The sequence below is a fragment of the Chrysochloris asiatica genome, unplaced genomic scaffold (assembly GCF_000296735.1).
Source record: "Chrysochloris asiatica unplaced genomic scaffold, ChrAsi1.0 scaffold00006, whole genome shotgun sequence".
NCBI lineage: Eukaryota > Metazoa > Chordata > Mammalia > Afrosoricida > Chrysochloridae > Chrysochloris > Chrysochloris asiatica.
The window spans coordinates 1,821,825-1,834,189 of NW_006408524.1; the positions used below are offsets into that span (position 1 = coordinate 1,821,825).

General features: G+C 44.8%; 1 protein-coding gene across 3 annotated transcripts in view; it reads left to right on the top strand.

The window, feature by feature from the left end:
* The first annotated feature begins 1,818 nt into the window (after positions 1–1,818).
* The window catches only part of OGDH (oxoglutarate (alpha-ketoglutarate) dehydrogenase (lipoamide)), a 79,335-nt gene continuing 68,788 nt past the window's right edge, over positions 1,819–12,365 (top strand). For 2 of the 3 annotated variants that reach the window (XM_006832097.1, XM_006832096.1), the window contains exon 1: positions 1,839–2,060. In XM_006832097.1, the coding sequence (XP_006832160.1) occupies positions 1,839–2,060 (222 nt within the window). Of the gene's footprint in view, positions 2,061–12,365 lie in introns of all 3 variants that reach the window. The other variant, XM_006832098.1, reaches the window with a different exon arrangement.

Here is a 12,365-nt window from a genome sequence, read left to right on the forward strand (position 1 = left end):
TTATCTTGTGAGCATCCATTTTTCTAAAATATGTCATTATTTGGTCTTTTTTCAGTCATACAAATACTTTACATTACTTTTGTTTTTATTTGTATTATAACAGAAGAAATTATGAGGTGGAAGTTCCTGCTATCTAAAGTGGCCGTAGTGGTGACTAAGAAGACAAACTGATTTGTTTAAAGTCTCATATGTTGTTGTTGTTGTTGTTAAGTTCAGTGAGTTGGTTCTGACTTGTATCAACCCTGTATTGGGTTTCCAAGGAGTTGCTGGTGGGTTGGAACTGCCGACCCTGTGGTTTGCAGTCTAGTGCAAACCTCCAGCGCTGCACCAGGGGTCCAGGCCTCATATAGTAAATGTTGATTCTACTGCGGTTAGCCTTGCAGGCTCAGGATTCATCCAGCTAGTACTCTGACTCTCTGTAATCAATGGGCACAGCATCCAAAATTCGACTGTTGGGAGGGAGGAGCAACGAAGTGGTCAAATCAGTCCCTCAGAGACTAAGTGTGGGTGCAGTGATTGACGCAGCAGCTCTGGATTCGGTGTTCTGTGCTGTTAACCCAGCAATGGCTACAATACGGAGAGTGAGGATACGGTATAGGCAAATGCTACGCCTTTTAGAAGGGAATTGAGTATCTACATTTTGGTTTGGGAAGGAGGGAGTCCAGTTCCTGTGAATACCAACAGGTGACTGTCAGGACAAAATACCTCTGCAGTGTCAAAGTCATTATTATCTATAATGCTGTAAGGTAAGCATTGGACTGGTAACTGTAAGACTGGTGGTTCAAGTCCACCAACCACTCCTTGGAGACCCCATACAGGTTATGAGTCAGAACTGACGCAATAGCACGTAACAACAACAACAACAATAACATCAGTTTGTTTATTACGGTATCGTGGTGTTGCTACTGTTGGTGTGTCATTGAGTCAGCTTCAACTGCCAGTGACCTAGGTAGGCTGTAAATCTTTACCGAAGCAGTCTCATCGTTTTCTCGAGGAGTGGCTGCTAGATTCTAACTGCTGATCTTGTGATTAGCAGTGCAACGCCTAAATCCACTGAGCCCTGGTATGGCGCTGTGGGCTAATGCGGCAGACTGCAAAGTCATTGGAACTGCAAGGTTGGTGGTTCAAGCTCACCAGCTGCTCCTTGGAAACCCTACACAGGGTCGCTATGGGTTGGAATTGACTCGAGGACACTTAACAACCACCACCAGAGTGCCTAAGGCATTATGAGTAAAAGATGTTAATTCCTCAGCCAGTAAGCAAGAATTACTTGTATTCTGTCTGCATGTGTACTTTGTGTCACTGCTAAAGTTGCTGGTGACTCAGCGGTTAAAAACTGGACTGTTAACCAAAAGCTCAATAGTTTGATCCTGTCAGCTGCTTCGCAGTGTGTGGCGCTGTAGGACCACACACCGGACCACAGGTGGCTCTGAACCACAGGGTCTGCATTTCAAACTTGCCTTGCCGTGTGCCTCAGAAACCCTTTATCGGGCCGCTGTGAATCGGAGACTTGATAGCACTTCACAACAGCTGCTTCATGGAAGAAAGACATAAAGTGTAATTTGTAAAGATTGTTGTTGTTGGGTACCGTTTAGTTGCTTCTGAGTTATAGTGACCCTGTATAGCAGGGGTGGGGAACATCCAGCCTGCACACCGTGTAAGGCCTGTGAAGTCATTTGGTCTAGCCCTGTGTGAATTTAGGCACCGTGTAAATGCATTTGCATACCTAATCTTTCTCCTCAATAATGACCCTCTGGCTAGTCTTTCCAGTATGTGTATCTTCTAAACTTCTCCTTTCTTTTTCTTGTGCAGGCAGTTGTGACAGGCTTCGGACAAAAATGTTTCATTTAAGGACTTGTGCTGCTAAGTTGAGGCCATTGACAGCTTCTCAGACTGTTAAGACATTTTCACAAAACAGGCCAGCAGCAGCTAGGACATTTCAACCAATAAGATGCTATACTGCACCTGTCGCTGCTGAGCCCTTCTTGAGTGGGACTAGTTCGAACTATGTGGAGGAAATGTACTACGCTTGGCTGGAGAACCCCAAAAGTGTGCATAAGGTAAGGTTTGCCAGGGCCCCTCATGTTTGCCAACTTGCTCTGCGTGCTCCTTGGCCCTTCAGGTAAGTGGCTGTGTCTGAGGAGTGGCGAAAGGAAGGCATGGGAAGCTCAGACCACCCCGTGCCTGTGCGTCCAGTGAAGCCCAGCTGTCAGGACCCGCCATACAGAAGCAGCGTTCTCGGGAGCCTTCCCTGGCTTGCTGATGCCCATCTAGCTCCAGGAACTTGATCCCTAGGCTTGACAGCACTTGACTTGTGATGATCTGAAGCTGCACATGAGCCCGCTCCAGAATGCCACGCAGGACTGCTATAGGATACAGACTTGGACAAGAAGAAAGCTCTTGGGAAAGCATGGATGTATGCCTGGCTCTTAAGTCCTGGTAGTCCTGAGAAGACACGTTCATTTGTTAAATGACTCAAACTCATCTCTTGTAATTCTGTATAAATGACATTTTAGATAATTATGTTTGTGTTTTTCTCCTGTATTTGAAATGAAGTCCTTGTCAGTTTCTTTCTAATTTCTCTGTATTTCTAATTAGGACTCTTCCCTTTAAGGTTTCCTTTCTCAAACATTTGCTTAGTACAAGCATGTCTAGTGATAGAATTGCCTCTCCGCATCTTTGGCTGATGAATATTTAGAGGTGTTGTTAGTCATGCCTTGATTTTCAGGTCAGACAGCTAACTGAAAACAGGAGTTGGAAGGTAGTCTGGTGTAATAGGAGGCGTAGTCCAGAACTACCCCCCTCCCTTGGTCTTGGTTCTAGGGCTTCTGGGTAAACTAAAGGAGACAATAAGTTAAGGTATTCAGTGTCCAGCACGGAGGACAGGCTTAGCAAAGGCCACCACTGGAGCAGTGACATTCTTACAAGGTGTGAACATTTTCATTATTGAGACTCGTTCATTTCCAGTAACCTGGTTCCCTACTCCCATACAGTCTCATTTTTCTTTGCAGTAATTGTTGACTGGTCTCAGATGAACATTTTTATTTTCTTAGGTTTTAATTGTGAATTGCGGGGAAGTGTACAGAGCAAATCAGTTTTCCATTCATTGGTTCTTCATATACAATGTGTTTCATTTCACTGATCGCAGTTTTCATGATGTCAGTTTACTCATCCTGCTTCTTCCCTATCTTTTTCTGTTTCCATTTCTCCGTCTTTCCTGATTCTTCCTGCTTTCTGAACTGTGTCCTCGGGCAGATGCTCCCTCTGACCTCATGTGGTTGAATCCTCTAATGCTTTTGTTCACCATGTGGCAGGCCAGTGCACTCTTTGGCTGACAGTTGGCCTTGGGGGTGAGCTCAGGTCTAGGCCTGAAGGGAGACTAAGGGCTGCTGTCTGTGCTTCCATGAGTCCCTGTCAGATCAGTCAGCCTGGCCTTTTTTATGAGTTTGAGTTTTGTTCCACATTTTTGTTCCACTCTATCCAGGACTTTCTAAAATGATCCTTTCCAGAGTGGTTGGTGGTGTTGGCTAGGTGCCATCTGGTTCTGGTCTCAGTGTGGGGAAGGCTAAGGTTTATGTGGTCCTTTAGTCCTTAGCTGGGTTAATTGTTTCTAAACATCTTTGCTTTCTTTCACTCTTATTTCTCTGGAGGGCAGTGAGCAGTAATTGAGGCTTAGATGGGTACTCACAAACTTTTAAGACCAGTTACAGCTCAACCAGGTAGGGTTGAGTGGATATGGATGAATGTTTAAAGGGGCGTAGTGTTCTCTTAGGTGAGAGTCTTTGTGGACCAATCTTCTATTTAGCTAAAAGGTGGCCTAAGGCTAGTGTCAAGGTGTAAGGGTTTAAGGAATATCTCAAGGCAGTAGTCCCAGGAAGCCCTACAGTTTCAGCTGGTCCTGTAAGTCTGGGTTTGGTTTTGTATTTTATGGAATTTGAGTTTCTGTTCTATGCCCTCACCCCACCCTCCCTTCTATCAGGGTCCATCTATTGTAGCCCTATGAGAATGGCTGGTAGTAGTAGCTGGGCACCATCTAGTTCTTCAGGTATCAGGTTAGATGAGGTTGTCGTTCTTGGAGACCATTAATTGTGAAGACCAGTTACTTCTTTGAAGATTTGGTTTCTTTCTTTCTCTTTTGCTTTGAGCAAATAGAGATCAGTAATTTGTATTAGATGGCCACCCTCAAGTTTCTCTGAACCCATACACTACTCATTAAACTAGGATGTAGAACATAAACTTGATGAGCTATATTATGCTAATCGGGTTGTCATCACTGTTAATGTGGTCTTTTTCTTGCCTGGAATCTTTTAGTGTCTTTGTCAAAGCTCAGCGGCTTTCCCTGGGCCCCTTTGAGTACATTTTGTCTTGAAAAGTAGAAATGTTCACCTGTCTGCTGCTATCTGCTGTATTCTGTTTCATTAAGAAACACCTTTGGTGTGGATGGGGTTGTTCAGCAGGAGAGAAGGTCTGGCTGAGAGGACTTGGCTAGTTCCTTGGTAGCCTGGGAGCTGTGTGGTGGATGTTGGAGCCAGGTGAGGCCTGATTTCTTGTAAGGTGAAATCTAGTTCATTTTCTGGTGTGGAAACAAATTGATTGCCCAGAAAGTAATGGCCTATGAAAATGATCCCTACTTGGTTGTGTTGGATATTAAAGGTTTATGTAGACAATTAACTGCAAGATTATTTTAAAAATGAAACTTAGAGTTCAGAACCAAAGTCTTTCATCTTATAGCCGGGTGTATTCCTCTGCCTGCCGTTTCTCAAACCATAGTTTTTCATGGGACTACCCAGGTCATTTTAAGTCATATTTGGATGTAGAGACAATAACACCTGAATTGCAACACTTTGTATACCAGGTAAAAACATGGAGACTCAAGAATGCCACGTGCTTACGAATGCTTGCCATCCATCAGGTGAATGAAGAAGTTTTTGTTTTGTTTTTGTTTTATAGACCTGTGTTTCCTACATTAGTGGATGCATAAACAATACCACCTTTACTTGAAATGTGTCCTTGCTGTGTGGTATCCAGCATGGTGACACTAGGTGACTGTGACCGGCCGGCACTCAGAGGGTTGTCTGGGCCCACGTCTTCCTTGTGTGCTGACATGTAGCATGTCTGTTAGTAGAGGTGACCCTGCCCTTGAGCTGGGAGACTGGCTGGGCAGACAGCCTGTGGTGGTGGTTTCTAAATGTCGTCGAGTTGGTTCTGATGCACAATGCCCATATAGGGTTTCCGAGGAGCTGCTGGTTTGTTTGAACTACCAACCTTATGGTTCAGATCAACTCTGCTGTCCAGTGCTTGCCCTGTAGTGCCACACCAGGACGCCGGGCAGACAGGTGTTAAAATGTGGGTTCAGGGGCTCTGGGAGTCAATAGAAGCACCTTCGTGGGAGACTCTTCAGGGGGTGTGGGTGCATAATCTCAGAAAAGGAACTCCAATGTAATAAAATAAAACTTGCAGGTTGCTGGCCCTTGAGACCAGTTTTCTGTCCTAGTCTCTGTTGCAGTGATTCTCTTCTTCTCCATTCAATCCAGGGCTGTGAGGAGAGGTGACTGGAATATGCCCAAAGCCCTGACCACATCTGTCCTTGTAGATCCATAGATGCCGGGAGCCCTTAGCACAGTGACTGTGGTCTTGTGGGGTTGCCATCCGTTCGTTGCTGTCCCAGGCCTTGGAGGCGGTCACTCTCTCACTGGCTTTGGCCTGAAGTCTGTGTGTGTGGACACTCTTTGATATTGGTGCTTACACCATTCATCACGTTTTCAGAGGCATGCATGACCTGCAAAAGGTTAAAATCCATCGCTTTAAGAATCATTTATTTTGTTAAGAATGCTTCATTTGTCCTCTTGTTTAGAAGCAATACTTTAGACAGATTTATTAAAACTAGAAAGACTGTAGGATTTAGATGGGTTATCATACTGATTGATCCTTTCTGCATCAGAAAGGGATGCTGACTTCATTCCAGAGGACATATTTTGAGCCAACTCATTGGATGCCCTCTCCTTTTAGCTTTGCCGAGACCTGCTGGAATTGTGTTTGTTTTATTTTCACATCCATCAGAAATAGGACAAACTTTGTGTCCCTTTGGCCTTCTGGTATGCTGCTTTTCCTGTTTTAGTTTTCTTTTTTCAAGTTTTTTGTTAGGGTGGAAGTTTATAGAGACAGACATTCTGCTTCCTAACATTAGCTGCCGCAGTCCTCACACGTCTTCTCTGGGCTCTCCTGTGCTTGTCCATCTCCTTGCCCCATCCTGCCTTCTGGCTGGGCCAAACGTGATTCCTTATTCCCGGGAATATGTTTCTCGTGAGTGCTATAGTTTGCCTTGTAGACCTGTCTGTTGCTTTGCTCCAAAATGATCTCCAGGTTCAGTTCTACGTTTGAAGGCACTTAAGGATTACACTCTATTAGACTTTTTTGATTTTGGATTTTGTTCTGCATTTTTCTCCCATCTGTCTAGAACCTTGTGTAGCAGGGTTCCATCGACTTCTTCTAGTTTCCAGGTAGTGTCTTTTTGTTGTTGACTTGTTGACTTTCTCTAAAGCTGCCTTTGGTGCTGTAGATTAGCCACTGAACTGCTAATCACAGGGTCGGCGGTTCAAACCCACTTGATGCTCCATGGGACAAAGAGGAAGCTTTCAGAGCCTTGGAAAGGTTTGCAGCTTTGGAAACCACCTGTATAGTTGCTATGAGGCAGAATCTTGTGTATTTGGTTTTATAATTTGCAATTAGGTATTATACCCCTCCCCTTTTTTAAAAAAAGAAAACCTTAATTTAAACATGTTTAATTACAGACATGTTTGTGGTAAAGTCCATGCCTGCCTTGTCAGCCCATAAAGTGTCAAAGACTCACTCATGGCTGAAGTCAGGAAACTTTAGAAAGTGTTTGAGTGCTAGGCTGAGACCAGGAGTCTTGCTCGGGTGGTTTACTACTTCCTCCTTGCTCAGGAAGTCTAACCTGTTAAGTGAGCCACAGTGGGGAGCCTTATTGGCTTACTTCTCCAGAGACAGCACTCTCATTCCAGACACATTACTTCTGGAAGGAATTCACAAGTCATAGTTCATGCGATTTAGTAGAGTACTCTTTTTGAGTACTTTTAGTTTTCCATGTTAATGGGGGGGAAGCATTTGCTTTGTTTTTAAATGAGGTTTCAGCAATCAGCTGTTAAAACAGCATTTTGAAACTTCCCTTTGATGATTCTTGTCTCTATGTAAAGAGAAATCTCAGCTGTGGTCTTTTTTGTTAATTCTAGTAGCCAGGTGGAGAATATTTTCCATAGCTTCAGCACAATATTTTATAGGATTTACATATATAGTTTGGTTAGGGAAGTAAATATTTTTGGAAAATATGAGAAACGTGAAGCACTGTCTACACTTTATTAGTAAAAAGGTGTGCTCCTCATGACGGTATTTTCTTTTATTCCAGGCCTGTGTTGAACGGCTGCTACATGCCAGGAAAGGTACAGCGATTCCTCTGAGACAGATAAAGTAGTCTCAGGATCTTAGAATAATCACACAAGTGAAGCAGCACTTAGAACACAGAGATTTCCGAGGAAAGCTTCTTAAGGGCCATGTGGAGGAGTTGTTAGGGTTGAAGTTGAGTTCCGTAAGCTGCAAGAAGGACTGAGGTCCCAGCACCACAGGGAGGCCCTGTGGTGCTGATGGTGAACTGACTGAAAATGGGGTGAAAAAAGAGGCTGAGCAGTGATAAAAACTGACTGGAAATTGGGTAATAAAAGATAAATGCAACAGCATCGAATTATCAGTTGTATAATATATTTTTAGTGGTTATCATTTTGTACTATATTTTAAACAGGAAAAAAAAAATATATATATATATATATACATGTTGTTACATGCTGTCGAGTCTATTCCCACCCATAGCGACCCTGTATAGGGTTTCCTAGGAGCAGCTGGTGAGCTTGAACCGCCAACCTTGCAGTTGAAATGGCTTTGCAGTCTGGTGCATTAACCCACGGTGCCATACCAGGACTATACATATATATATAATTGTTGTTAAGTGCTGTCAAGTTGGTTCCTTGTTATGTGTGTGTGTTATTGTTGTTAAGTGCCATGGAGTCAGTTCCAACTTAGAGCAACCCTGTATAGGGTTTCCAAGCAGCAGCTGGTGAGCTCGAACTGCCGACCTTGCAGTTCAAACCGACGTCGCAGTCCTGCATATTAACCCACAGCGTCACACCAGGACTCCACATATATAAATTGTTGGTTGTTGTTAAGTGCTGTTGAATTGGTTCTGACTCATAGCAACCATGTCTGTGTAGGGTTTCCAAGGAGTGGCTTGGGATTGGAACTGTCAACCTTATGGTTAGCAGTCCAATGCTTATCTTACAGTGCCACGCCAGGACTCATAGCCATATATATATATATAAAATGTCAGCACTTAAAGGGAGAGGGAGAATTAAAGAAATAAAGCAAACTTCAGGGACAAGTCATCCACAAAAGTGAAAGGAGAGTGAAGTGTTAGTAGCTGCTGTGTCCGGTGTTGGAGCCCCCAGCATTGCTGGGACACAGATTCCCTGTCAAGGCTCTCTCCTTTTCCCTGAGGGCAGTTAAGAAAGAATGGCCCCCAGCCTTCCCTTCCTTCTCCTCAGCTGGACAGCAGTGCCGTTTGATCCGATCCGGAGATAGGGAAGGTTACGCAAATAGTTGGGACCAGGTGGTTCCATGAAGTCACATGGTGAAAACAGTCTCACTTGTAGATTATTTGCTCCTGGGAGAAGGTCTGAGGGTGCTTTGGGGGACTCCTACATAACGGTAGCACCCTGATGTGGATTGTGACCTGCAGAGCTAATGTTCTCTTCAAGTCTCCAGCCCTTGGAAGCCTTCAGAATTCTATCTGGAGCTCCACAGCAAGTGTGTGGGGCTCCTCCAAGTGGGGTTTCCACTACAGACATAGAAGAGCGGGGATACTGATAGTTGGCCTCAAGGCAGGTCCTAGTGGGCTCTCTGCAGCCTTGAGAGTAATGCTGGTGAAGGTCAGTGGGAACTTGGTGTTAGGACCGGGAGCCGGTGTACCCACAGACTGGTTGTTGGGCAGAGAGCCAAGCAGCTGTCCTGTTTTGAGAGCAATGTCAAAAATAACATTTCCAAGAGAATTCAGTCCTTGATACGACCTCTTCAGGCTGATGAAAGTTTTGTTTCAGTTAGTGTTCGTATCACAAGCCACCCCAGAACTTGGCAGTTCAAAACAATAGCGGTTTAAAACGAAATAAATCAATAAAACGGGAGCCGTTTATGCTTTCTCTTGACTCTGGATCTGATGTTTCTTTTGCCTTACTCGCTTTTGCCTGCCTGCTGGGTCCTCTTGTCCTCAGCAGACCAGAGCAACTTCCGTACATGGTCTCACGTGGCCGCACTTAGGAGAAGCAGAGGCTGTGAGATTGGAGCTGCCCTGCTCAGGACAGACTGCCAGCTCAGCCCAGCAGACAGACAGATCTCTGCCCCCTGGAGTAAGGAGCAGTATGGTCATAGGCAAAGGGCTATGCATGGCATGACACAGCCCACAATAGTCCTCTTCACTTTCATTCTACAGCAGATTGTGTGATATGATCAAGTGTCAGCAGATTTCTGAGGTGGAGCTGAGGCAGCTTCATTGGAATCTTGGTGAATGGTGTATTCACACACCAACAGAGAAGGTGGTCCCTCAGCTATACTTTATTATACTTGTTGTTGAGTGCTGTCGAGTTGATTCTGACCTGTAGCAACCCTGTATAGGGTTTCCAAGGAGCAGCTGGTGAGCTTGAACCACTGACCTTGCAGTTCAAATGACTTTGCAGTCTGACTTATTAGCTCACAGTGCCACACCAGTACTAGAAAAATGACTGATTAATCATTTGGTGTCTTTAACTGTAAATAGAATCTCAAATTTTGATTGGCTTCCATTTTAAACACCTACTTGTTGATAATTCAGAGCCCTTGTGTGGCGCTGTAGCATGAGCATGAAGCTTCAAGGTCAAGTTTGAACCGTAAGGTCGGCGGTTCAGGGTCTTCAGCCGCTCCTTGGAAACCCTATACAGGGTTGCTAGAGTCAGATCGACTCAACGGCTTTTCACAACTGCAAGTTGTAATTCAGGCAAGTTGTAATTCAGGCCGGGTTCTTGCTCAGAGCCCTCACAGGAGTGCTTGCCACGGGCAGTCCTGCAGATCTGGAAACTTGGAGCTGCTTATGTGCTCTTCATGAGCCAGGCCCTTGGTGCTTGGGGCCTTGCCTAACCTGTCCTTCAGGGTCTGAAGTCCAGTTCAGTGCTTTGTTTGGCTCTCTGTTGAGATTTATGCTTGCTTGATCCTGAAGCAAAAGACTTTCGCTGGAAGGTCTGAAGAAGTGGTTAATTGCTCCATAGGCCTCACTCACACTGGGAAGATTGTCAGGTCAGGGATGATTCCAGCAACCACGTGGGGGGGTGTGAAATCTCTCCCTGGAGGTGGATTTAGGAGAGGATGGGTGTCCACCTTCAGAAGTCGCCTTAGAGGAGTGGAGTGGTGGAGAGTGTTGGCTGGCAGTGCCATGCCCAGGGTCCACCCTCGGGTAGGGCAGGTCTCCAGCTCTGGGTGCCATCAGTCCCATCTGCCATTGGGCTTTGTCAGCTGAAAATGCTCCTTCATGAAGGAACATACTGTACAGGGGACAGAGCAGCCCCCCAGTCCTCCACTCCTTGTGCCCAGGGCTTCGTCTTCCTACTCATCTGCTGATTTAGAATCAGTAAGCCAGGCCCTTACTTCAGGACTGCCATGACAGTCTCCCTTGATGCCGTGATGCCTTGTAACTAATGTGTATTACACGGTACAAAAACCAGAATTTCATAGCTTTGCACATGATACTGCTAAGATCTGACTCCTGCACCAAGCTGTCAGATTTTGAACTGTGTGATTGTCTCTGAGCCGGGAGTGTTGGGCCCTTGAATGAGGAGGCCAGCAATCGATCCTCCCTCCCCCTACAAACTTCCAAGACTGTTATTAGGTATGAGAGTCCTTTGCATGGCATTGTGCAGAGTTGAGGTGATTATGCCCAGATCATGTGGGATGTTATGGATGGTGTAAGACTCCTTCTGCTGAGCAGATAATCTGGGAAGTTGAATTGTATGAAGAAGAGCGTGGCATCAGGAGGAAGACTCATTAACACCCTGTGATATGTAAATGGTACAACCTTGCTTGCTGAAAGCAGAAGAGGACTTAAAATACTGAGGAAGATCAAAGACCCCAGCCTTCAGTGTGGATTGCATCAATGCAAAGAAACCAAAATTCACCACTAGACCGATAATCCATCATGTTAATGGGAAGAAGCATTGAAGTTGTCAAAGTCTTCATTTTCCTTGTATCCACTACTAGCACTCATGGAAGGAAGCAGCAGTCAAAAAATCACACACCGCATTGCATTAGGCAAATTTGTTGCACAATTCCTGGACTTTTTCTGTGATTGGACTCATATGTATGTAGTCTTCTTGTTACTGGCTTCTTTGACTAACAATGTTTTCAAGGTTGTCCTAATACTTGTGTGTGTGTGAACATTTGTTATGCTTTGGGTGTAAAGTTTGCGAGGTGAATAGTTTTCCATTGAACATAATTTATACACAGTTTGATTCATGACGTTCGTTGAAGTCCCCTCAGTATTACAGCACTCTTTATTGTTGTTTTTTAATATACAACATGTTTTTATTTATATTTGTTATTGACTTCTTCACCATTTGGTACAGTTCAACCCACACAATGAAGTACCAGAATTTGTGTCTTTTTCCAGTGCAATATTCTCAGCATTGTTTTTCATTTCATTCAGTCCAGACCTTCCATGCAGCATACAACTCTCATTGGGTAAGGTGAACCTGTAGCCAAATGCAGTTCCCATGTGTCCTCTGTTGCCCAAGCCCCTGTTGGGTCTAGTGGGTTTTTCACTCCGACAGGTAGACCTGTCACATCTCCCCTTGCAAGGCCTTGGCTTGTAATATATGAATGTGTGGTGGTTCCACACTTGCCTGAAAACACAGGTAAAAGTGCAGATTTCCAGATCCCTCATCAGCAGCGTTCAGTCACATGGGACAGGTAGACACCCAGTGCCGTTACTGTGTGCCTCAGAGTTTCAAGTTTTCTCAACTATTACTAGATTTCCTCCCACCTTTCAGAGTCATAATGTCATGTTTAAGAATGTATGTCAGAGGACCTTTTTTCAAATCCTGGCTATGCTACTTGTGAATGATTTGGGGCTAGTTGCATAATCTCCCTGCAATTCAAATTTCTCATTTGCAAAAGGGGAATAATGACAGCATCTGTCTGTGCCCCAGCCCCTTTTTACTGAAGCCTAAGGTGTGGCTTTGTGGAGCCTTGGTGTGATGCTGTGGATTAATGCAGTGGACCAC